Here is a 26,835-nt window from a genome sequence, read left to right as displayed (position 1 = left end):
CTGAACAGGGATTTCTTTCCTTAATTTTCAGAGTTCACAAAACAAGGATGGATGCCAGAATCTGAGGCTTCAAAGCAGAAGGGCAGAAACCAGTAGGTGGCATCAACATGGATGATTTCAAAGTTAAGTTTTGTCATTTGCAAGAAGACTAATTCAAACTTAGCTGAAGTGCCACTGAAAAGTTGGTAAGTGTAGCACTGTAGCACATCAGTGCAGCACTGATAAAACAACAGTGGCTATTAGTCTAAATAGCAGTCATTGCAGTAGTCTGAAATGTCAGCAGTTTGTGTCATGAGTAATTTGTTATGATTATTACTTTCAGTGAAGAATAGCCCAGATCGGGTCAAATAAGAAAACAGACATTAGAAAGAAGCACTGATTCATCAGCACTTTCAAAGCCAACACACACACTAAAAAATGTTACGTATAAAATATGCATATGCTTAGAATGATAAACACCCTTTGCAGATGAGCCCTAACTGGAAAACTTGACTCTTCAGAGGGCTCAAAACCAAATATACGAGTTTCTGTAAACCCCAATTAATGGCTGAACTGCACTGCATGCTTTAATGAAAGTGCACATGTCTTGAATCAATGTTTTTGTTTTGCCCATGTTCCCATAACTGGGTGTTAAATGGTGGAAAACACTAGTATGTGGAATCAGACTTATTTGATAAAGGATTCATTCATGCCAAGTGTGTTTAATGGCTCTAGTTAACGAATGGAATGCATTTTTATTGCAAATATTAAAACTGGTTCCCATAGATATTTATGTAGTTTAATGAGTACCCACAGCTATTCTCTTAACCACCCTGCAACTCTGCAGCAGCTATGGCTGTGGGATTTTCCTAATATTGTCTTTTGAAGTTAAACCAATTATACATCACCAGAGCAGCACCATATTTGACTTGTGTTGCTCATGCACACATTTTATAAACACAGTGACGACACTTAAATAAAAGTCCAGTGACATATAGTTTAAACAGCGTCACATCGTGTGTCAAAGCTCGAAAATTATGGGATGCCTCAGTCTGTTGTGTCTCCACCTGACAGTGGTTTGGTTGGGTGAGTTTTGTGTACAAGGTCAAATAATTCTTTAGTAGCTGAAAGAAGAAGTCCGCATAAATTACAGATGCCTGGAAGCTGCTCATTTTATAAACTCATAATGTGTCAGCAGCTTGTGTCCTCTGTCCTACGTTTCATTTGGACATCAAATCTGTGTTTACTTGAAACAAAAATCTTGGCTTACCGGTAGTGGCTGGCATTAACTATGAGGGGATATATTTGTGTGTTTGGATTTGAGTGTTTTTCTGTAAAGAAGAAAACAGCCAGGCCAGGGCCTGCTTAGCCAAGGGAAACTCTTGTTCTAATAGGCCTGCACACCAGGAGATACTGAGGTGGAATCACTAACATCTCAGCCAAAAACTGACAAACACACTCGCACATGCTCATGAGTAATTAAACACACTTGCATGTGGAAAAGCAGCATGCTGAAATGAGACAAAACAGTTAAGGAAGCTGTCAAATCGATCTATCTCTCAAGGGTCGAGGTTATATCTAGATGAAGAAAGAGGATAGAGCAATAACTCATAAGAGCATCATGACTCACGTCATTCCCCTGTGAACTACTAACCCTAATCTGCACTCTCCACCTTCCCTTCACCTTTACGCTGACCTAATTTTAATCAACCAGTACCTCGGTCAAAAATGTATCTCTCACATGCAGAAGCTCACACTGTTTTAGGTCAGCTGTACGCAGTGCATTCAAGTAATGAATAGCTCTGTGTAACACGAGTAAGCAGAAAAGTCTGTAAGTACATCACAATCCAGGACTTTTATCAGACATCCAAGTTCAACTGAGTGAATGTTGGTATTTCTCTGTCTGTTGTCTTTAAAAATGTTAATAAATATATAATTTTCAAACTTAGCCCGTACAGTGGTACCATAAGTGTTATAACTGAATTATGCAAAGATGGATAAACAGCTACTGAGCATGTCCAGGGTGATATTTCTTTGCACATGTGCACATAGACAGGCGATGACGTTTTTTTGCTCTAATATAAAAACAACAGGGCATTTAATCGTTACTTGAACTGTAAATAATACTTATACATATGTATCATATGTACCCAACATATGTATCATAAATACACAACATACCTTGACATGTTGCAGCTGCAGCAGCAGGTCATCGAGCTGACTTCTTTTATCTTCAATTTCAGTTTGCCGCTTCCGTTTCTCCTGTGAGACAAAGAAATGTAAGAGTTAAAAATCAAAGAGCCTGTCATTTGAATTCTGGTGTGTTACTGTTGTAAAGTTGAGGCTTGAGTTTGTAGCATTTAATATTGCCTGAAAAGAATAAAAGTAATGATGTCAGAGTATGATGCTTGACTTCCTCTTTCAGCTGCTTTTCCACAGTAGATCATCTTCCTCCATCTCCTGTCTCTAACCTCTTCCTATGCCACACCAACCCTCTGCTTGTCCTCATTCACTACATCTTCTTTGTGGTCTTCCTCTTTTACTCCTGCCCGGCAACTCCATATTCAAAATCCTTTGTCCAGTATATCCATTCTCTCTCCTTGCCACATGTCCAAACCATCTCTGCCTTACCTCTCTAACTTTGCCCCCAGACTGCTCAACCTGAGCTGTCCCTCTGATATACTAATTTCTGATCCTGTCCTTTTATACATTTTACAGAAATCTATACATTTAATTGTCTGCCTCTATGTGTTAGTCCTGTGATAGACTGGCAACCTGTCCTTAAACCCTATAACGGCTGAGATAGACTCCATCCCCCTCATGACCCTGAATTGGATAACTGATCAAGAAGATGGATGGATTGTGTCTGAATTTTTGACTTATGTCCTAAAACATCTATTGTGAAATTTTGACCTTTTGGCCACAAAATTCAAAATTCATCTTGGACTTCGAGGCAATGTTCGTGCTAAGTTTCCAAAATTCCCACAAGTAGTCTGTGAGATGTGAGATCTGAGGGATAAATGGATGAACAACTGGAAAACATAATGCCTTCAGAGACAGCTTTCAGCAGCGCCTAGGCATAAGAATACAATTGTTTTATTGATTAAATGTGTTTACATTTTAATGGTGCATTTCAATCTGCAAGACAAAGATCCCTTTGGGACAAGTTTAATGGAGAGATTAAGGTTTAAACAAATTCAGTTTAGAAGTGTGCAGAGACTGAAATGCGATACACTGTCGATCTCAATTTAATAATGATAAGGTGTGGTAGAGTTTACTGGTCGAGTACTGTCATGGATGCTCCAGTAAAGCCAGATTTTATTCATAGTAATTGGTTTTTCTGAAAAAAATAAATAAATTCCACTACACTGTACGCTGTCCGCATACTGTACATATGTGCAATTAAATGTCTCCTTATGAAGACATGGGTAGAAATATGGTCCAAGGGGCATACATGGGAAGGAAGGAAAGTATTAGAGAGGTTGGAGGTGAAAGCTTATTGAGGTTTGAGAAGGGTTAGTGCTCACAAGCTATATAAAGAGCAGAGATTTGGCCTTGATTACTTCACGTGGCACTGTCATTGAACTTGGGGTGGGAAGAACATTCCTTTATGTGGAGATAAAGGATAAATAATGGGTGGGAGAGGAGGTGGGTGCATGGTGAGTGGAAGGTTTTAAGCTGAAAGCAAAGAAAATACACACAAAAAACTAGAACGATTAAAGCATGCACATAAATGCATGGAAATGTACAAACAAAGCAGGTCCCAGTATAAGCCTGCTTGGGGATGACAAGCATGAGACAATGTGGATGTGTATGTGGCTTCATCTCTCCCACTCACTACTCAGTGGGAGCAGAGTGAGGATTTCTGGGACGTTTCCTGTTGACTAAATATAGCCATAAGGGGAAACCCCTCAAATATGAATGAACCTTGGACCATTTCTCAGACAAAGTAAGTGAAGACTGATGCAGAATAGAAAAAAGAGGAGAAGGGAATACGGAGCTGAATACAATGGAATAAAAATAGAGCAGAAGAGAATTCAATAGATGTTATCAGGAAACAGGTAAAAACAGAAATAAAAGAGTCAATATAGAAACAAGGTAAATGAAAAGGTTGGGGGACTTGTTGATGTTGCTTGTGATGTTTCAGCACGTAAAAAATACAATTCTGTTACTTTAAAGACCCTGTGACTGCTCTGCATCAAAATCAGCACCTCTCCATCATTTTCTCTGCCTAAGAGTTTCTAACGTGGGTGGAAATGAGATCCCGGGCTTTATTTTTCCTGTACAGGGCACACAAACACTTTGGGCACAAACATAAATTTTCCAAACAGAAATACTCAAATAAAATTGTCCTGGTAAATCATGCCAGGGAGTAATATAAAACTGTTACTGGCAGATTCTACATGCACCTCCTTGTTTGTGCACAACGTGTTACTGGGGGCTGCCTAAACATAAAGTTTAAGGGCAGAGGCCTCCCTGCCACCTGATCCAACTCACCAACATGTATTGACCAGCTGACAGCTGACTGGCCTTTTTGCAGATCTGATAAAGTTTCTAATCATCGATCATGGATCTCCAGCATGCTGCCAGGTGTACTTATGAACACCTTTACACTTGAACATGGTGTTTGTTACTGTAATCAGCACAGAAATCTAGTAACAAAACTCCACTGCGACCAGGCATGCTGTTCCCGAGAGGGCCACCGTAAAGCACACCACCAGAGACTCAAAGAAGATTTAGTCTTCTAGACTCTGTCAGTGCAAATGACAGCCAGAAAACATTCCCCAACAGCAAGATTACCTTCTAGGCCTTATAAGCACTTTAACAAACACCCCCTTTAGTCCCTTTAGTGGCCTATCCAATCCAATCATATGTGTCTCATTTGGGCTGAGCCCCGTGAATGAAGACCTGGCCACCTGAGTCAGCTAAGAGATTTGACCCTTGTATCCATTTTTCCCTAGAAGTCCCTTGCCTTGTGAGACCCTACCAGGTGCCAGTTGCCTCTGACAACATAGCTACACTCATGGGTAGACTAAAGCGCACAAACCACCTTGATCCTTGAAGGGGTATCACCAAGTCTTCTACATAATTTATCAGACATCTGTTTTTGAGATGTTATCAAGGAATGTTTTCAGTGTGTGCCCAAAAAAAAAAAGAAGAAGAAGTCTGCTCTAGTTATAAGCACACAAACCTTTGACTTTTTATTTTCATTTGCTTTTTGTTGTTGTCAACCACACTGGTTAGAATTAGGAAAAGTTCATACTTTGTGCAACAATATGTAATTTTGCAAAATGAGAGGTAGCTCAATTTTCTTAAATTACTTGGTTGCTCCATCTGAGCGTGCTCATACTGGTGCAAATTTTAAATGCAATTATTCACGGGTTAATTTATGCTATAAAAACATAATTAGAGGCTATAATAACAGCTTGAACTAATGACATGTGGGATTGTTTTTGGGAGGAGAGCGCATCTGAAGGATGCTCACTTATCACAACATTTATAGCAACATTTAACTGAACTCAATGGTATTATATAACAAATTTTCCTTGGTAATATTTAGCAGATGAAAATAATGTCTAAGAAATGGAAAGTAGACCACACTTGAGTGAGTCTGGATGTCTCTGTGTATGTGCCTGCCAACTAAAGCTATTAAAACCTGGCGTCTGTGTTTGTGATAGGATAAGAAGTACTTTGAGCAGGAGCAAATGCAATTTTGTGCCAAAGTGTGCACCAAAATTACCCTGCACTGTCTATTCAGCAAACCCACAACCTCAGGTGTGCCTCTTTTCCAACTGTGGTGCGAACATGTTCATTTGGTGCCAGGAAATTACCAAATGGACCCAAGATGGAGCACATAAAAGCTACATTTGGACCTGCTCTTTTCAGAAACAAAGAAAAACAAGAAACCCCTGAAAAGAAAGGTGGAAAACTGCTATATGACTATAGCAGACTATCAGAACATATTATTAAACTGCACACAGGCTGTGAAAATATATACACCAAATCTGAAGTCATTTCTCTCCTTCTGTCGCACACACAGACACACACACATACAGGAGCAGCCTACACAGCGGCATGGTTCCCATGGTTGGCGAAGTACAGTCAGAGAGCGTAAGCAGAGGTATGGTCACCAGATGTCAGGGACTGTCGAGGACATGTGGTCAGGGAATGGGCAAAACACGCACGCAGGCAAATACACGCCCACATGAAAGACACAAAAGCAAATAGACTCACGGGCTTGAATACGTAGACAGAGAAAAGCCCACACTAATATACTCTCTAAATAAACAGCACTCAGCCAGTGTGTGTGCTTTGTACGTCTGACAATCATTTACTATATAGGAATGCATAAGCACAGATGATGGTTGACATCGCCAGATCAAAGATGGTTTGGGTGCCATTTGGTTTTCATCATCATATCCCAGAAATAAAATGTATAGGGCATCCCTTTCCACAGAAAAGCTCTGCTGTCATGTAAACTGTAGTACTAGCTACTGAATATAATACTTTAAAATAGTGGTTGGTTGCTAAATAGAGAACATTTTTGAGAGACCTGCAGAGTTTTCTTGACAATGAAGTAATTGCTTTTGTGTAATGTTAAAAATGGCACTTGAATTACCAAATTTGGTGGAATAACCTTTAGTAACTTTGAATAGATGAGTCTGTAACAGTAAAAGAATGTCGTCAATAGAATATGAGGGCTTAATAAAAGGTGAAATAAGTTTTATTCCCTTGTGGAGTTGAACAGGCAGGAATAATGACCCCGAGCCCCGCTCTGTTCACTGTACTCTCTCCGAGTGGTCACATCCTCCTCTTCAGAAAAATATGTTGACATTCTTGGTGACACACTCATGACTTCCCACACTCTGACTCGCAGTGTTTGGCCCTATTTGGCTTACAGAGCAGCTTGTATGCAGAGCGCATATCTTTTTTGTCACAGTCTAAAGGGTGAAGACATTTGTGTTCAATAACTTAAATGATTAATCTCCAGAGTACAGTTTACTCTAATTTGTCACAATTTTGCTGGTGTGTTTAACCTCACAAGACAACCAAGTGCTCTTGATCGAATTTTCATCCTAAAGAGCTAAAATTTCGGCAGTGAAGATGAAGTCAAATGTCAGTTGTCTGGTTACATTTCCTGTAAATCTAAGCTCAGCTCAGTGAACTCTTACTCTTTTTTCCTGTTCAGTGGATACGAGAAAAAAAAAGAACTTAATAGGCATAGAAGTCGACATCCTACCAAACTTAATGTTTGATAGGAGTTTCCTGTGAGGGACAGAAAGTAATTGACAAATTACACAATCCTTACACACAGATGAACAGCAATCACACCCATCACAGTCACAATCTGCGATCACACCAGAATTGAACTTACTAGATTTTAAATGAATATTCATGTACTCATAGACTTTACTACCCAAGTAGTGAATAGCACATTTTATACCACTATTTAAAATGCACACATTTTGTCTTAAATGATTCAGGGGTGGGGCTGGAGCCTATAGCAGCGGTCCCCAACCCCCGGGCCTCGGACTGGTACCGGTCTGTGAGTTGTTTGGTACTGAGCCACGAGAGTTGAGGCTCGGGTGTGAAATGTATTGTTTTCAGAGTTTTTATCATTAACTCAGTTTCCTGTGTTGTAGTTGTGTGTCTTATTTTGAAAGAAATATTTATGCGTTACCATAGCGACCAGAGAGCATTAAGGGTCAGAGAAGAGGATGTTACTCTCAATGTTGTTGGAGCGTTTCAGGAGGACGCTGGTAACAAAGTTACACAATTACACAGTGAATTCACATTTATTATTATATTTACAAAATACCACAGTCAGTGGCGCAAAAAAGGTTGGAGACCGCTGGCCTATAGGAACTAGAAGTGATATGGGGCAGAATCATTTCCAGGCTACTTCATTAAGGGGAATAACCTTCAGTACTAACATGTGACTATAGGTGTACCTACATCTTCTGTCTTTTCTCCACAAAGCCCAAATTTTTATATTACTATATGCAGCACACTGTTTTCACTCTGAGTCCAATGTTTAAATAAAAGGTGGAATACATTAAATTAATTAAAAGGTTTTGTGTGTCATCAATAACAGACAGAAGTCTGGATTTCAGTGGGGAGAAGTACACACAAAATCAATATAAAATTAAATATGACATGATAACTTAACAAAAAATGAATGTGATTGATTGCTGATTGAAAGACTAGGTACACTGGCCAGGTTAACATTCTTTATAACAGTTCAATTCATCTATGCTGGTAAAATAGGAGCTTCAGTGACCTCTCTAAATTCCTCATAGAGGGTATTTCAATGTTGTGAAGGTCAACCACCAAGGTTCAGCTGCTAGTGAGGGGAGGGGCTGTGTGCCTCCCTGTAGCTGCTGTGTGAAACTGTGTGTCAACTGGAAGAGTTGGTATGAGACTTTTGAGAAACATCAATCACAACTCTGCCATGTACTATAACAAACTATAATGCAAAACAAAAAAAGCTGTGCTGTATGTTGACCCAGTTTACTTATCTGTTCTGTTGGACAGCTTGATTAACAATTCCCAAGACAGATGTGGGCTTGAAAGCGAATTGCTTGGTTTATAAACAACATTCCACACTAGTGGTGCACATCTCACACATCGATGATTAGGTCAGGAGGGTATAATTATAATGTGATTAAACAGTGATGTAACTCCAAGTATTAAAGTTCTGCTGATGTTGACTTAGTGAACTGAAGTGGGCTACAGATCAGATAGGTCACATTCTGTACATGCCAACACACCCAGCACAGAAATCTCACTGTGAAGATCATCTTCCATTCTGCATGCAGGCATACCTGACAGCTTAGAGAACAGAGACTGAAATGGACCTGTGGTTCAAATGTCATGGGTTTGATTCTGCACTGATACCGGCTAAAAAGATCTCTGCACAATTCTATAACCCATCAGCTAAAACCTAAAGTGTGTATGCATAAATTTAGCATTGAAACAATTTATTGATTAGTTAAGAAACAAAATCAGTCACAGTTAATCAAAGACTACTTTGGTAAGAGCTGTCGTGGGTCAGGGTTAGCAAGCGTTGCAGAAAATAGTTGAAAGTCTATAGTTTCAAAGTATCCCTTTCACTAATCAAGGTGGTGGCTATATGAATTGAATAACTAATTCAGACATTTCTAATTTGTTATTATGCCTAGAGTTAACATAATGTTCACTTGGTACGAACTTAGCTAGTGTTTGTGCACAAAAAATGCTAATTTAGCACATTGCTTAAACATCCTGCACGCCGTTGTCATGCGATGGCAGCAGGTGTTGACGTTATTCATCATGTCCTCCTCTGAGGTGATCCAAGTATCCCTACCTTAAAAATCACATGATGTAAATATACATAAACACAGCAGAGTTTCAGTTTTTCAAATTTCTCCAGACAGCTTTTACATGAGTATCAAGCAATGCTGCTGCTTATAGTAAACCACAATGCATTTATTTTGAGACCTATGAAATTGTCATTAGGTATAGTTGCTAAAAATGACTTTTGCTGCGTGTTAGGCTGACTGTTCTTTATATGGAGGACCGAAAGTGGCACATTAATACACTACAAAGCACAAAGGTACAAAGTAAAAAAAACAAAAGAAAAACATAAAAAATTAATACATTTATAAAAACTGAATCGCAAAGTGAGCTCCCTTCTATAGAGCTCACTAAAATGGAGCATGTTGCTCTAATAGGATGCCACAATTACGAGAAGTTTGTGAAATTTCTTCCCTCCGTCATCGACTGTGAAATGCTGAGGTTGCTATGCACTGAGGTGCATACTGCATAGAAGTCACCCATACTCTGCTACCACACATAAAGAGTTCTTTTCCTCCTTCGGTATTAATATCAACACAAAAACTGTGTCGGGGACTTCATGGCATGGATTTCCATGGCCGAGGAGCTCCTGTAGGTGCGACACATCTGTAATACAGTTATGATTTTGACATCTTTGGTCCTCCATACTTCTGCGGTATTTCTCTGCCTGGTCACTCTAGATTGTTTACTATTCAACTAAGCCCAAATGCAATGTGGATTATTTCAAACCCGGCAGAGCTCACTGCATCTGAAGCCCAGCCTCTCATGTCTCAAGTCTCTGTGAACTCCAACCCCGCTCATTGAAACAGACACACACACACACATAGATAGAGGCATACCAAAATGTCCTGTTGGCCCAAGGCAGCTGCTGCTAATTTTAGACGGCATGTAACGCCTGCCGTGCCCCAGACCTCCTGCCGCTCAACAAACCACGCCTCCTCTTCCTTTCCAATATGAATTTTCCCCAGGAACACCCCCACCCCCATAAGTTACCAAAGTTTGCAATCCAGACCTACTCTAACCACCTATCAGTTCTCCAGGATCCAGTTGGCTCATTGGAGACCTTTGACATAAATTCAGGGAAAATATTGGGCAATTTTATGTGGGAAAACAGACTTAACATATATGATATATTATTAATTAGTTTGACCATTTTTGTCTCTTCCATGTCAGCAAAACTAAAGATATGGCTCTAAAATGGTACTTAAGCCTGTGAACACCACTGAAGGGACATGTGTGGTTTAGTAAGAAATGTATTTTGGTGTTAGCAAATTATTGACCCAGGAACAAACAGTTTCCACTGAGGTAATAATAGTTTTCATAAATATTGTGAAAAAAGAAGACAAAAGAAAGTCACAAATGAAAGCTAAGCCTAAAGTTAAATAGAAAAAAAAACCATGTTTCAGTGAGAATTTGCCAGTTTGGAGGTAAGTGAACTGCACAAACTGAAACAACAAATGCCTGCAGGCAGCCCAGCCCCCCACTTAACTCAACCCATTACCCCAGCCCTCCACTGCAAGCCATAGTCACAAATCTCAAGCTCTAGCTATAGCATCCCCTTCAACTTCCCCCTACCCCAGGCATACTTTTCTCTTTTAGAGATAACTAAGAGAAAATCAGCCACTTTACAGATCTTGGACAAGATCAATTTCTGGATGAACCCACAAAGTATTATAGATCATAATGGAACATCAGGCTTGCAGTGCTGTGAACCATACTAAAGAGGCAGCAAAAGATCTAAAGGTTATCTTTTTAAATGAAAAATCCAAAATTCTTGTCCTCTAGCTATCTCTGTGTTGCTTCTGGTTCAAGCTGATGTCAATGCTTTGCTTGCTGTCTTTCCCGAAAACACACATCCCCATCATCTCAATCCTCGTGTACCACTTCTTAATTTCCCTCTGACTTGGCCCCGAAAAATTTGTGGGCTTGTGTACATTTGAGTTTGTGTGTGTGAGTTGGAAGGGGGGGGGGGGCAGCTAAGAGTCCAAAGGGCTGAGGTCATCTGTGTAAACATATCACAGACACTACAGAGAAGTCCGTGAATGAGCGCAGGCAAAGACTCATAGACTTTTACATATGCTTTGCCGTTCCATGCTTGTGGCTTGTACGCCACATGGGCAACAGTTAATTAGAATGATGAAGCACCCGGCATTCACTGGCTGATCTGGAAACCACATGCAAGCCTTGGTAAAAGCACATGAGTTTACCAAGACACACAAGCACACATGCACACACACTCACATCAGCTTTTTGGGGAACCCTGACCAGGCTGAGCTCCATCTGACTACTATAATTACATAGTAATAATACACCGAGGCCTGGATTTAACAACATGACATCACAACTGTTTCCTAATCTAACCAATTAGTAGCCATGGAAACCACTTGCCACTGGCAGCTGACAGACCCTAATCACTATCAGACTGTGGGAATCTTTGTTCGCATGTGGGATGGACAAATGAACCACTTAGCTAATTAACTGTTAGATTAAATGCTGGTAATTTTGCTGTTTCTTTGTTTTACTGATCAATTAATGCTCAAAGCAATATTATTATCTGAAGAACAAACCAATCAGTGTTTATTTTCTCTTTAGAAGTCACTAATTTGGATGTCAGCACATAATAGACAACAGTTGCTGGTGTTAAGTGTCATTAATTCTTTGTCTAAACAGGAAATAAACTGACTGTTTACATGCCAAGAAGACCAAAGTGCTCCTAGAATACCTAAAGGAAGATGTAAATCATCTAATGAATTCAGACATCTTTCACATCCATTAGTGCCATGCATTATTAATGAATCTCTACAGTAAATTAATTCTTTAATAACAGATGTCTGCTACCTGATTGTGAATTTTTATGCAGTTTAAATGGATGGTAGTGGCCTCAAACTTGAAGTCAGTACCATGTGATAAAGCAATGAAAATGACACTGTGCACGATTGTGTTCCGATTTTCTGAGGAAGCCTTCCATTTGTCTTAAGATCTGCTAAAGTATTGATGAGGATGGACGCTGATGGTGATGACAATGAGTATCAATTATTGATGAAATCATTAGCATGTCAGCTGCAGACCGCAGACGACGAGTGTGTATATATGTGTGTACGACATACTGCTCTGCAAGGGTTTATTCATGCTTATCCAGAGAGCCAGTCAGACAGAAATCACCTCTCTATATCTTTGCAGAAGACAAACAATGCTTGCTAAAATTGCTACCACATGACTAAACACTTGCACTCGAATGAGTCAGAAGAGGTTTTTATAACTTTGTCCAGCTCCTGTATTTACTCTTAACCTTCGTAAGTCTTCGGCTTACAGAGCGCTTAGTACTATTAGTGTAATAGTAGCCCTTCTCTATTTAAGTGGCTGGTTGGGGCTGAAAGCTATTAGCACTATTATTGTCTTTGATATAGTGTATACACACTTAGCTGAAACAAGACAAATGTTCATTTAGATGAGACAAAGAGGCCCAAGTGGTTTAATTGTATTCAGCGGCTGCCCATTACTATATGTCAAAGCTCTTGGCATTTACAGTGGGATCTCCAGTGCTACCTGTTAAACTACAGTATCAGCAAGAGTCAGAATATTCTGCAGTTTCTCATGGCCTCATTCAAGAAACCAAAACTCATTTGTGTTATTTATTAACTGATTTTTCAGCACTTGAGTTTTAAATGTTCAAGGATTATGCAAGAAACAAAGTCTTTTGCTTCTGCTTGTTTGAGCCGTGAGAACTTTCCACTCTCTTTCTAAAAGTCCTGCATTGGTGTAAGTGCATGCTGCCTGGTATGGCTGCCATGTTTAAACATGGCCAAAATAGTTTCTCCATCTGCTGCTGCTGCTGTGCCCCCACCCCAACCACCGCACATACACTTGTGTATAAATGCGTGTGTGTGTTCCTGTGCCTCTGAGCGTCTTAAGTGTGCGTGGTATGCCGTGGTTCCTAGCTGGCGCCAAATTTAGTCCCAGGCAGTGAGCCTCGGTGTAACTGTTGCTCTAAAGTCCCATCAGCCCTGAGCCAAACGCTTCCACAGATGCCTTTCTGATGGTAAAACACAACGGCAACTATCAAAACTTATTCGAGACTACCGAACAACTGGGAAGCTAGTATACCTCAAAACCTGACTAAAAAGCTGATTCTCCTCCAAGTTGTGGAGATATAGATGTCAATGACAGCTGACAGGAACCACAAGACAAACAAAGCAGTGTTGTAAGACAGACAGCTAGTAGGGGAATACTGCACATTACAACTAGTGCAACAAAGATCGCTTTGTTTTATTTGATTAAAATGGGTGTAGGAGGCTGTGATGTCATGCAGCAGGGCTTCGAACATGTTAAGCATATTCATATGTATCTCCTTGTTGCAAGATTTCTATCAGAAAAGATCACTAGCAGTGCCCAATTTATTTTTTCTTCATTAAAACTTCACTATAAGGAAACAGCAATGACTACATATCGGAATATGTAGGCAAACGATTATCTACGCAGACATGTACAGATTCAGTTTGATCATGAAGCCAACTTCTTTTAAGTTTGATTCTTATGACATTAATTTGCCTAAACATTAGATAAGATAATCTGTAGTCCATGTGTGGGTTTCATCCTTGGATCACTGTGACTTTCCGTCTTTGGTTTTATGTCATTTAACTTTATAAGTCAAAGTTCAGTACACTTTGGCTGGAAGCAATGACAGACAGAAAAGTGGATACCAGTTCTTGACCTGTGTATGTGTTTTAGTGACACTAAAAAGTAAATGGCAATGGTACACTTAGGGGGAATGGCAGGCTATAAGAGCAGAAAGGACTGGAAAACTTTTCTGGAAGCCGGAGGTGTGAGACAGCCATGTGAAATTTTATACTGTGAATGAAAGAAAGCGATAACGTTGAGGTGAAACATTATTTGTGACGGACACCGCAGACCTCACAGACAGAAGGTCAAAGACACATAGAGAGAGAGAGAGAGACAGAGAGAGAGACAGAGAGACAGAGAGAGAGAGAGAGAAGAGCCGAGCAAAGAAAAAAAACCTGTTTAAACAGAGTGACTTACCGCCAAGGCCTGCAGCCTCTCTTTGTGGAGTTGAGCCTCCTCACACGACATCCTGAGGGGGAAGCAGGGGAAAGGGTGGTGAGAGGAGAACAAGAGGTGAGATCGGGGAAGAAGAAGAGCTGCAGTCCCTCAGTGAGAGGTAGGAAGAGAGGAGGAAAGTAGAGGAGAGAGAGGGAGACAGGGAGAGGTGGAGGAGTATCCAGATGAAGTCTTTCCTCGGCAATAATCCAACCAGAGAGAGGAGACAACGGGAGAAGGAGCTTGCGCTGAGAGGAAGCAAAGATCTCTCACTCACTGGCCATGTGCCCTCACACTCAGCCCACTGCTTGCATTTGCTGTCTCTCGCTCTCTGTCTATCACCCACTCTTTCTTTCTCTGTCTCTCCTCCCATTTGTCCCCTCCCTCCCTCCCTCCCTCTCTTCTTTAGGCATGAGCCATGTGTGATTAAACAGCTGGGAGGAGCAGCTGAGAGAAGGATGGTGAAGGAAAGGGAGAGAGAACTAGCAGTATGGAGGTCGAGCTGTGTGAGAAAAAAGGGGGGAGAAAAAGGAACGAGGTAGAGAAAAAAACAGTGAAATCAAAATTGCAGAAGTAAGGAAAACAGAAGGAAAAGAGTAATTTGTCAAATTTGAAAGATGAACTCCCCAAAGGCGAGAAAAAAAAAGAAAAGTAAAGGACTATTTTCCCCCTTTTTTCAGCAGTTTTCCTTTCTCCTTATCCTAAAGGTGACTTGGATATAAGCCGTCTTATTACTGAGATCAGTCAACAAAGCGCCATAATCACTGATCACTTCTTAGGAGCAGGAGATAAACATACAGATAAGGAAATCACTATTCAGGGGAATTAAAGCATTAAAACCTAGCCTTTTATTTCAGATTGCCTGTAAATAATTTTACTTATTACTTTTGACTTTTTGACCAATCTAATTCTATCAAAAACATCTGCACAATGGTGCCATAGAAGCTAATCAGTTAGTTATTGTGGTTTTTCATTTCCTTTGATTCACGACTTGAGTCAAAGCTTCCTTGGAACACTTGCAGGATGCTCTGGTTACGTCTAAACTCTGAGCACAGAAAACTGTGTGTTAATCCACTGACAAGTAACAGTCCTTACTCATATTCTCAGTCCTTTTCTTTGTCCACTTCTAAGCTCAGGTCCTCTTCCACTTCTCTTAACTTATGGTGTGCCACAAGGTTCTTTATTAGGGCCTATAGTGGTTCGGATATTTCTGTTATATATGTTTAAAACCTCAGTTTTTTTCTTGCTTTTATCATTTAAGAAATATGGTCAAGTTGAGTTCCATAGTGTCAAGATCTGAATTAAAATGATTGTAATTCATTGTTCATTTGTCCCAACAAAGCTTCCTTGGAACATTTGCTGAGGAACACTGACTAAGCTTTGTATGTACTCACTCACTGTTACTAATTCAGTTGCAGTGAAGAGTGCCCATGAACTTCAGAGTCCATTTAAAGATTCTGGTTTTGACTTTTAGACCTCTGCATGGATAAACTAATGTATACATGAGTGAATTTATACATCCATACATTGCCAACAGGTCCCTGGTGTCATGTGATCAGAACCTGCTCAGCATACAAGGCTGAAAACTAAAAGGAGACATCTGTGGATGTGTTATTACTTGAAATAGTGTTATCTTGTGATAGTGAAGTAGGAGATAAAAGTGATCTTGTTGTCACCCTTCATGGGGATATTTAAACCCCTGGGTGCACAGTTCAACAGCAAAAACTGTCCAGCGATGGCCAGAGCAGACATCGTTGCCATTTGCTATGGAAATATTGATCTTATTATTGAACTGAAAAAGTAAAATTCATGTGTATTTGTGTCTTTCAGAGTAAGCAATTTAACCTCCTGACACTCGAGCTATCGTTTGGGATCCATTTTTACTTTGTACTATCTGTTTGTGATTAGTTTGACCTGGTTAGTAAATGATCTAAACTTCCTCTTTGAACAGGAAATCGTTACTGTTTTAGAAATTAGCTTAATGTGTCTCTTTAAAAAAAGTATGCTCTCATATGGAGATAGGTGGTTTATTTTATACCACAACAAAATAAGGTCAGTGTTGCTTCACAAAATATTACACTGCAAAATCTCCAGTGTTAAATGGACACTAAAAAGTGTCTATATGTGTCCACTCTTTTGAGTGTTAAATTAACACTTCTGACAGTGTTATATTTCTAACAGTAAGATAGTCAGTGTTAAAAAATAACAATGACTAACACTGAGCAGTGTTTTTTTTTCTAACACTGAAATATTACTAGCATTTTTAGTTATTTTCCAGTGATAGAAAATCAGCACTGCTCAGTGTTAGTCATTGTTAATCTTTAACACTGACTATCTTACTGTTAGAAATATAACACTGTCAGAAGTGTTAATTTAACACTCAAAAGAGTGGACACATATAGACACTTTTTAGTGTCAACACTGGAGATTTTGCAGTGTATAGTCTGCCTGACATACCGATGACGACTGATATTTTCAGCTGATATTAGCCATTTGCATCTATCAGTACTGGTATTTATAATGGCTGATAAATGAAAATGAAAATAGTGAAGAAGAGATGGGAGAAGCATCATTCAACAATGTTATGAATGTTAAAATCTCAAAGTTTGTCTACAAGAGGGCACAACTTTCCCCCTTGACAACATATGTGTTTGGAAAATCACAAAAGGAACAGTCATCTCTCTGAGTAGAGTCAAGTAGAGCCTAAAGGGGTCAATGAATAACTACACATAAGAATTGTTAAGTAATCTTGCCTTTCATGGGTCTTTTGGTCACATATTCTTTTGGGTCAAATATTGACAATATTTATATATAAAAATCCACCAAATCACCAAATATCTGTATTAGTCATAAAGATAACATATCATTCAGGCTCTATAAAGTATAAAACACTATTGAGAAGACTGAGGCAAAATGTGCTGAGAAGACAACATGTAATGTCTCCATATGAGGACACAGAGTCTCAGGAGGTCAAACCTTCAACCTAAATGTTGCTAATGCTAAAGCTTTTTAGCTCAGCAGATTAAAATGTTTTCTTTTGTTCTAAGCGACATGTTGATAATAAATAAGTTTTGGCAGAGAAGCTCAACTTTGCTAGGAAGAGGTCCAGGTGATGGCATCTTTCATTTCAAAACAATTTTTCCACCATGTTGCGATGTCTTAAATAGATGTTTAAACAGTGGTGAGTCAGTGTCAAACTGTTCACAGGGAATGGCAAATTGATGCAATTCTTTTGAAATAACAGGTCACCCATGTTCACAAACTCGCTGCTGCGAACAGGTGTTGCAATACTTCCCTGCTATTGCTGTTGCTATCGCTGGGCTCTGATGTGACGTGGAAACATGTGTTGTATGACGTGAGTTTTAGAAGAGAAATAAAAAAGCCCAAACTTGCACAGTTCTAAATTTTAGACTACACATGGTTATCACGCTATCATCGACGAAGCTGACTTGGCAGGTTCCATTTTCTGGCCTCTCTGGTGATCCATTTATTTTAGTGCAAATCAAAGCAACATCAACAGAAGCTGCCTACATTAGAGGATCAGACGCAGGGTGAAAAAAAAGGATCAAAAAGGGAAGATTATTGTGTCGCTCCATGAGCTGGGTGTGGAGATGAACATCAGTGGAGCATCTTTGTTAAGATAAACTGCAAAAACACATCATTGAAAGACACACACACACAGATAAGGCAGTGATTTTTTTAAATGGGTCACTGTTACCTGTGGCCCAGTTCTCGCTTCTCCTCATCCTCGACTCATAGGTTCACCTGAGTTTCACATATTCTTCTTTTCACACCTCTGAGACCTTTTTAATCTTCCTGTCTTACCTTTTCAGCTCATTCTTTCTTCCCTTTGCTGCATTCCTGCTCTCTTTCTCTTTTTTGTTCTTACTAATTTTTTCTTACATTTTTTCAACTTCTTTGCTTCCTTCCAATTCCATTAATACTCTCTCTTCATCTTATCCTCCCTACCTTTATCACTTTCCCCCCCAGTGCTCTCATTCCTACTCGTATCCCACCTGTCCTCCCTTCCATCTGTTCACTTGTTCACTTTCTCTTTCTTCTCCCTCAAATGTGCCCTTCTTCTTCATTCTCCCTTTTTCTTCATCCCTCCTTCCACAAGCAGACATCCTTATAAGGAGAAACAGCAGCAGCAGCAGTCCGGGATAACTCTTTAGGGAATACAGAAGCATGTAACACACACACACACGCACACACACAAGCTTGCATTCAGACACACAAGGACACAACAGCCACTGCATTACTCAAAGACAAGAATGTGGATGAAAAAAAAAACTGCAGCTGTCCCTTGAGTGAGTGTGTATAGTTTTAATATTTACACACTGAAGATACTCTGGGAAAATCAACCAGAAATGATAAATGTGTTATTATAATGTTATTACATAGAAAAAGCACACAGTCAACTCTGGCGCAGATACTGTAGGCTGGTGGGATTCAGGAGCGCTGACGCATTCATTTAGCTTTGCATGTCTTTTGTCACAGCGATAAAATGTTTTAGTATTTAGTTATGCTTCAGGTTTTACTTATTCAGTCTTACTGAAATATTCATAGTAACTAATGTTCAGTCATCTTTATGTACATCATCTGGTAAGAATTAACAAAAAAAGACAAAAATCACCTCACTGAATGTCTCAGAGGACAACTGTGAAGCAAATACATTGCTGGAAAGTGTCTCTTTTACGCAGTAAAATTATTTTTAAATCAGATTTGTCCTGTACCTGATGCTACCTAATGATTAACTTTTGTAACTCTTTTGGTCACATATTCTTTTGGGCCAAATCCTTAATATATCATTCTGCTACACCTTGAACGTCATCTTCATTAGAACGCATTGCCACATCCTTAACATAAATCATATCCCATATAACCTTGAACTATTTGGGATCTTGAAAATAAATTTATGACTGTAATCAGAGCTCAAGTCTGGCATGTCTGAGTGCTTTAGTTTAACCTGGATTTATACCAGTTATCTCATATTGGCTGCTCGCACTGTCATTACAAATCATTCTTCCTTACTAATAATACATCGTACTTCTCTTTCTTTTCTTGTTTTTGGCCTACTGTACTTTTAACTCTCTCCTTGTCCACCTTCCCTCCCCCTCCAGCCCCTTTATTCTGGCGTCAGACATGCTGGTTTGTCGTTGACAGAGACAACAGCATCATTGTTCTTCTGCATCGCAACGAGGACGCGATGACCTCACTGCACAGCTAGCCCAGCCCCGCCTACCCCCCCAATTCCAGCCCAGACGTAATGGCCTCCAGATGTGGAACCAGAAGCAGTGAGACCCACACACACAGAGACACACACACACAAATGTAACAACATGCAAAGTAAGAGTAGGTGGAAAAGGGAATGAGCAAATATGGACAAGGAAAGTAAGACAGAAAATTGCATCTGTGTGTGTAATGTTAATGGGACTTTTGCCTGCCTCTCCTGAGCTCAGTACTCCCACATTTCAGTTTTCCCCCAAATAACTAAAGGCACACATCAGCTACAGACTACAAACTATTACTTATTGTATGTGAGTTTGAGAGATTGGAAGAGAAAAAGGATGTGGAGGGAGTAAAAGCAACCCAAACAGACATATTTCTAGCTATGGTACTGCCAGACCTTGATCTCATTCATATTTTATACATCACTTAGAGAAGCCAAGCTGGGTTTGTGTGTCACACAGTCTGTCTGCCTGTCTGCATTTAAAATGCACAAATTTATGGGGTTTTCTTTCAAACTCATTTTCACCTTTTCCCCATTCATTTTAAAATCCTGCAGTTTCAGTTATAGAGTCCTTTTTAGATGTAATGATCAGCATTTATGAAGGGCAGTTTAGGGTAGAAAAGCCTCTGAAGCATGCACTTTCGTAAGACACTGGCTTTCAGTATTTCATCACACATGTTTACTTTACTACTTGCTCATCTCAACAACCAGCTGTCTGTATTTAGTCTGCCACAGTCTCATGTGAATCAGCTTCTTCAGGTTTTCTTTACCGTTGCCGTTAATTGTTAACAGCTACTTTCCACACAAAAAACCACACAAAACATAAAACCAGATCAGGGTACCTATACACCGTTTAAGGAAGCATAACCTTGTGTATTACCCACAAGCATATTAGAATAACTCACCTAGATCACACTGAATTCAAAGCTGAATACTGTATATGACATATAATCTAAAATGTTTCTAGTCAACTGCAAAGTGAGATTATAATGAAGCAAACTGCTCATTTCTATCTGAATTTACTGACAATTTACATTGAGAGAGGCGAGTGCACATGGATGTCGGTGCATGCTATTTTAGGCACTGCATGCATCCATAAAAGCTGCTATATAGTTGAGATGCAGATGGGAAGCCAGAGGTCTTGGCCTTGAGAAACTCACAACCTCAGCATGTTCTTTTGGCTCCTTCTTTTTCCGAACGTCTAGCTTTAATCTGCACGTCTCATCCTCGGGCACTTTTTATTTTTAAGAGCAAATCTGTGAGTAAAACGAAAGCGTGTTAATTGTAAAAACAACTGTTTTGTGTTCTGGCTTTAGGTGATTTTTGAGGCACTGGAAGGAAAAAGGCTGGATCTTTTACTATCTTTTAATCTTTTAATGATCTTTTAATATATTACTGTATATATATAAGTTAGGAGGTAAATTTATTTAGTGCCTCTACAGACAAGGTACTGAAGCCACTTGAGACCAGACATAAACAAAGTAAAATGCAACACAAATGATAATTTAAAAGATGAGTCTTTGGTGGCTCACAGATCATAGACTTGAGGGCAAATTATAGATTGAAGGGGCACAACTGAGGTTTTAGTCTGGATTTTGGGATAGATAACAGGCCCTGATCAGAAAACCTGAGAGTCCTGCTGAGGGCATATGGCTGTAAAAGGTCACTAATATACTGTAGGTAGGTGATTCACCATGCAGAACCCTGAAGGGAGAAAAACCAGAACTTTAAATTCAATTCTGAATTGAATAGTGAGCCAGCACAGAGAGATCAACAGAAGTGTAACGTGGGAGCGCTTGGAGGATCTAGTCAAGAGCCTTGCAGCAGAGTTTTATACAATCTGCAGATGATCCATGGAGGTTTTATTGATTTGGGTCAAGATTAAGTTACAACAATTGTGCCGAGAAGAAATAAAAGCGTGAATAAAAATCTCAGATTTTGATGTAATGGGAGCAATTTACTGATGTTTCTCAACTGATAAAAACAGGATCCAACCAGAGTTCTGACCTGCAAATCCAAGTGACAGTTTCCCTAACTGCTGATTTAATGTAGGGAGAGACTGGACCCAGATTTCAAATGATCTGAGGGACCAAGGTGGCTGGGGCATAAATAAGAATCTCAGTTAGCCGACATCCAGGACTTTACGCAGGACAGACAATATTTTTAGAATTAAAAACTTTAGTTTAGGTTTAATTCTAGGTTTAAAGGTGATGTAAAGGACAATGTCATAAAATGAACCATTAAATAAAAGCATTTAACAAATCTGATGTAAAGAAGCAATTACAAGAGAAATAAAACAGGTCACAGAAAGCAGCTCTCCAGAGCTACAGTGTGAGAGGGGGACAAATGATGACTGCAACAGATATACCCACCCAGTGCCTCAGTCTCATGATTAACACATGCTGATCAATAGTGTCAAAGGAGTCAGACCACTAGATTTGCTTGTATCCCTGCACATCAACAAGACATTTGAGACTCTGAGGAGAGCAGATTCAGTAGAGTGGGCTCAACTGAATGAATGGGCCCTAAAAATGTTTTCCTTTCACCTTTTATTTCATTTGTGAAACTACTACTTTCAATTTCTTCATTTTTTTCTTATATAACTCATTATCTTTAAATCATTCACACAGACCTTTTGGCAGAAACTCATTAGTATCTCATCTGCTGATTATTTCTAATGATCTGATTGTTTCATTTCATTATACAGTCTGCATCAATAAACTGTCCAAATATAAACATGCTTCCAATGCATTTTAAGTGGCAATCAAAACACTGAACAGTAGGACAAATGACTGTTTAAATATTAGTGTTTCTTTATCTTGATGTGCTTCCAGTAAATTTAAATCATTTTATACCATCCATATTTATACGCCTTCCCTTTAAGACTTGCCTGTATATGCAATAAAAAGCAGCAGAGAGTGGGCCATCTGCCACTGTGGCGTCTGCAATGTACTTGACCACAACTACTACCTCGTCTTTCTGCTGAATCAGTGGACAACCCAGGGAGAGCACAGGGTACACGGTGATTAAACTGAGCCCACAGCGCAGAGGAAAGCACAGATAGGGTGTGATAAACTGGCTGAATCACAACAGCACTGCCTCATTTTTCCAATTATAACATTAACTATTGATGCAGCAGCAAAGCATGTCTGCTTAATGCCTCGCTGCACCTTCTTGGCCTTTCCTGATCATGGGTGTGGCTGTGAAGCAGGAAAGGAAAAAAAAGACACTGGAAACTGTCAGTCAAAGTGTCTGACGATTGCAGATTGAGGATCTAAGCCTGTAGTTAGCTGCAGTAAGTCAAGCTGGATGCCACTCAAACCAAATCACTGATCACTCATTTGCTTTTCTGATAGTTCTGGAGGTTTTTTTTTCCAACATAGAAACTAAATCCTGCACAAGGACACATCATAGCCAGAATAAAAGACGCCAAAATGGATATTGAAAAGGCAATCTGATGAACTCACATCTTCTAACATCTATCATTACTAACAGAAACAAAACCACATTTGAGATCACATTACATGTGAGACCACAGACTGACCGCTAACCACGCTGATATATTGTAATTTAATATCAACTGACCATCCATTATCTCTTTTTTTTTTTACATTTTTAGTATGATGAGCATCTTAAGCTTCTCATAGTTCAAGGTGAAGGTTCAGAAGTGTTGTAAGGAAGAAAAAGATGCAAGTTAATATGTTTTAATGCCATGATTCATACAATACTGAGACATCTGCGCCACACACCAAGCAAAATTAACAGTGAGGCAGCCAAAGCAGCACAGAGTGAATGAATTATAAAAAAAATATACCATCATTAGAGTTGTTAAATTGCTGTTTAAATGATGGTACTGACGTATCAATCACAAAGGAGGCCCCTCCTAAAGCACCTGCCTTATCCTCCTTTCTGACCTTAAAGGGGACCATGACTTACAAAATATTACATTTAGTAGGGAAGTATTTGAGGTCACAGAGTAAGGGAACTGAGGGCCATTCTCCCATGGACTTCTACACAATTACACATCAGTTTTCCTTTAGAAGCTATGCCCATCTATGCCAAGGATTTGAGAACTCTATGCCCGGGCAAATTGGTTTGAGAGGCCACAGCTACAGCAGAAGTATATTACAATGGTAGACTATTGTTTGAGCTAGTTTAGGTATATAATCACCTGTTCTCCTGTATTGGCAGGGAGTTTAATTTAAAATAAATAAGTGTCTGTTTTCTGGATATGGATACCAAATATTAGTCATGTTTTAACAACTTCAGACTGTCTGTCTTTGTGTGATGTTCCAGTCAAAAATCTGGACAGTTTGCTGACTATATTCATGATTTCATGATTGCAAACTACTGTCTTTCCTCGTAATTTTTATTCCCCGAACTGTAATATAAACATCCACCAACACCAAATCTGCAAAAACACTGCAAACCACCCATGATATTATTTTCTCTTAAAGCAACAAGCTCGCTTTACAAAACACATTACAAAACTGTAGCTGTCTTCTCAACTCATATAAGATAATTTCCTGATATAAAGGGTTTTGTTTGGAACAGCATTCCTCGTTACAAAAGACTCTTTTATCTTTAAATATGTAAGAATAATCTAAATGTTCTTTCTTAGAACGAGCAAAGCATTGTGCAACAGAGATCGTTTTTAATCCCAAACACAATTCTCAACACATATTTCCTAATATTTCTTGGCTGTGTGGTTTCATGACTACTTGCTTCATTTTAGGCTGACTTTCATGCTGTGTCTAGAAAATAACTGGCAGTTAAATTTCACCAAGTGGCTTTTTTAAAAAAAAAAAGCTATACAAATGAACACACGCACACACAGATGCACAAAAATTACACACAGGAAGCAGGGGTCTGCAGCATGGCGGACTGTGCTGACACAGAAAAGCTGGACCAAGCCTGCAGCCTCCACATTGACAATGCTACAACTTAACACACTGCACACACACATACTCTCTCTCTCTCTCTCTCTCTCTCTCTCTCTCTCTCTCTCTCTCTCTCTCTCTCTCTCTCTCTCTCTATATATATATATATATATATATATATATATATATATATATATATATATATGTCGTGCACCACAGACCAGGAAGGTGATGGAGGAAAATGGGCAAAAAGGAGTGCAAAGCTGATTTTCTATAGAGACAGGCTGAAGACACAAAGCAAAGACAGCAACATAGAGAGGAAAACAGAGCGTAGCATTAAATGGCTGATGTGCTTTAAGGTGAGATATCTGTGGTGGGAGTGCGAGGGCAAGTGAAGAAAAGAGAGTGAGATGAAGAGAGGGAGGAGTGTACACGGTGTGCCGCGTGTCTCCTCTCCAGTCATGACTGAGCAGCAGCCTCACCATGACGGAGCTCCCGTTCCCATGACAACCCCGGCTGTCAGATGGAGGGAAGAGCAGAGGAGGGATGCGGGCGAGGAAGGGAGCGTTGGATGGAGATAGAAACATAAAGATGAACGTGGTTTACTTACGGGGCGTTTGCCGTTCCGTTCCGCTGCAAAGGTGTGTCTGACATGGCTGCAACACCTGCTTCTTGCGCTCCCTTTTCCTCTCTCTCCTTCCTCGTCCTCTTCTCCCACTCCTGTCCTCTAGTGTCCTTTTGACAGAGTTATGTCCTCCTCCTCCTCACCTCCTCGTCCTCCTCCCTCTTTGCCTCTGTATCTTCTCCACCTCCTCCTCTCCTCTCCTCCTCCTCTTCCTCCTCCTTCTTTCCTTCTGCCTTTTCGGTGTGTGTTCTCTATACGCCAGGATGTGTCAGAGCAGCTGCTGCCGCCGCTCCTGCATCACCCCGCTCTGCTAGCAGGAGGCAACGGGTGCAAGCATGTGCGTGTATGTGTGTGAGTGAGAGAGCGAGAAGGACATATATACACAGAAAGAGCGAGAAAGAGAATTTTGTCAAAAGATATGGTATAGGAGGGAGTGATGAAAGAAAGCAAGGACTGTTGTATAGAGATATAGCCAGGGATAGGGAGGAGAGGGTGGCAAAGAGGCAGCAGAGAGAAAGAGAGAGAAACAATGGCTTTAGGGAGTTGAAGGATAATGAAAGGAGTGGCCAGCCTGTTTTCACTAACTACCTCTTGCAAACAACCTTTTCCCTCTGAGGATGACGAGGGGTTTCTTTAAAGAGACAGGTGGGATAGTAAAAGACACTGTTTGGTCAATTTAAAAAAAGATTTCAGAAATGGAAGATTTCTGAAGGGATAAGAGTGACGGGACTGCGCTGTGTTATAACACTGATTTGAACATGACAGAACACACTGTCTTACACTGACTGGCCATTTCATTAGTTACACTTAGCTAGTACTTTCAGAGCTGCCTTAATTCTTCATGGTGCTGATTTAACAGGGTGATGGAATCATTCGTCAGAGATTTTGGTCCATATTAATGTGACAGCATCACACAGTTGCTGCAGATTTGTACATCCATGATGTGAATCTCCTGTTCCATCACATTCACGGTGCTCTGTTTGATGGAGGTTTGGTGACTGTGGACAGTGAACACATTGTCATGTTCAAGAAATGAATTTGAGATAGTTTGAGCTTTTGGACATGAAATGGATATGGTCAGAAGCAATACTCAACTAGGCTGTGGCATTTAAAGGATGCTCAGATGGTACTAAGGGCCTCTATAGTGTGGCAAGAAAATATCCCCCACACCATCTCGCCACTGATATGAGCCAGGATGGGTCCAGGGTGTCATGTTGTTTACACCAAATTTTGATCCTGCCATTAGAGTGTTCATCAGACCACACAATGTTTTTTCCAATCTTCTATTGCATACTTTTTGTGAGTCTGTGCAAACGGTACCCTCAGTTTCCTGTTCTGAGCTGACAGGGATGTCACCCAATATGGTCTTCTGCTGCTGCAACCCATCTGCTAAAGGGTTGACATGCTCTTCTGCAATACTTTGGTTGCTATCAGCCCAAGCAGTCTGACCACACTCCTCTGAAATCTAACGTTAATAAGGGATTTTCTTCCAGAGAACTGCTGCTCACTGGATATTTTCTCTTTTTCGGAGCATTTTCCTAAACATTAGCTAGGATTGAAAAAAACCAGTAAATCATCAGTTTCTGAAATATTCAGACTAGTCTGGCAGCAGCAAACATGCCATGTTCAGAGTCAATTTAAATCACTTTTCTTCAATATTCTGATGCTCATTTTGAACTTCAGCAGGCCGTCATAAACATCTCTAAAATCCTAAATGTACAGAGGTG

General features: G+C 39.9%; 1 protein-coding gene across 3 annotated transcripts in view; it reads right to left on the bottom strand.

The window, feature by feature from the left end:
- The window catches only part of palm2akap2 (PALM2 and AKAP2 fusion), a 90,547-nt gene extending 65,122 nt beyond the window's left edge, over positions 1-25,425 (bottom strand). For 2 of the 3 annotated variants that reach the window (XM_087843589.1, XM_087843590.1), the window contains exons 1-3: positions 25,094-25,425; positions 14,353-14,404; positions 2,161-2,241 (exon numbers count right to left, since the gene is read on the bottom strand). In XM_087843589.1, the coding sequence (XP_087699715.1) occupies positions 2,161-2,241; positions 14,353-14,404; positions 25,094-25,137 (177 nt within the window). In that variant the 5' untranslated portion in view covers positions 25,138-25,425. The remainder of the gene's footprint in view (positions 1-2,160; positions 2,242-14,352; positions 14,405-25,093) is intronic. The other variant, XM_087843591.1, reaches the window with a different exon arrangement.
- Positions 25,426-26,835: the final 1,410 nt, after the last annotated feature.

This window comes from Neolamprologus brichardi, chromosome 7 (assembly GCF_056152115.1).
Source record: "Neolamprologus brichardi isolate AB-2024 chromosome 7, ASM5615211v1, whole genome shotgun sequence".
NCBI classification, from domain to species: domain Eukaryota; kingdom Metazoa; phylum Chordata; class Actinopteri; order Cichliformes; family Cichlidae; genus Neolamprologus; species Neolamprologus brichardi.
This window is presented reverse-complemented; position numbering and strand designations above follow the sequence as displayed.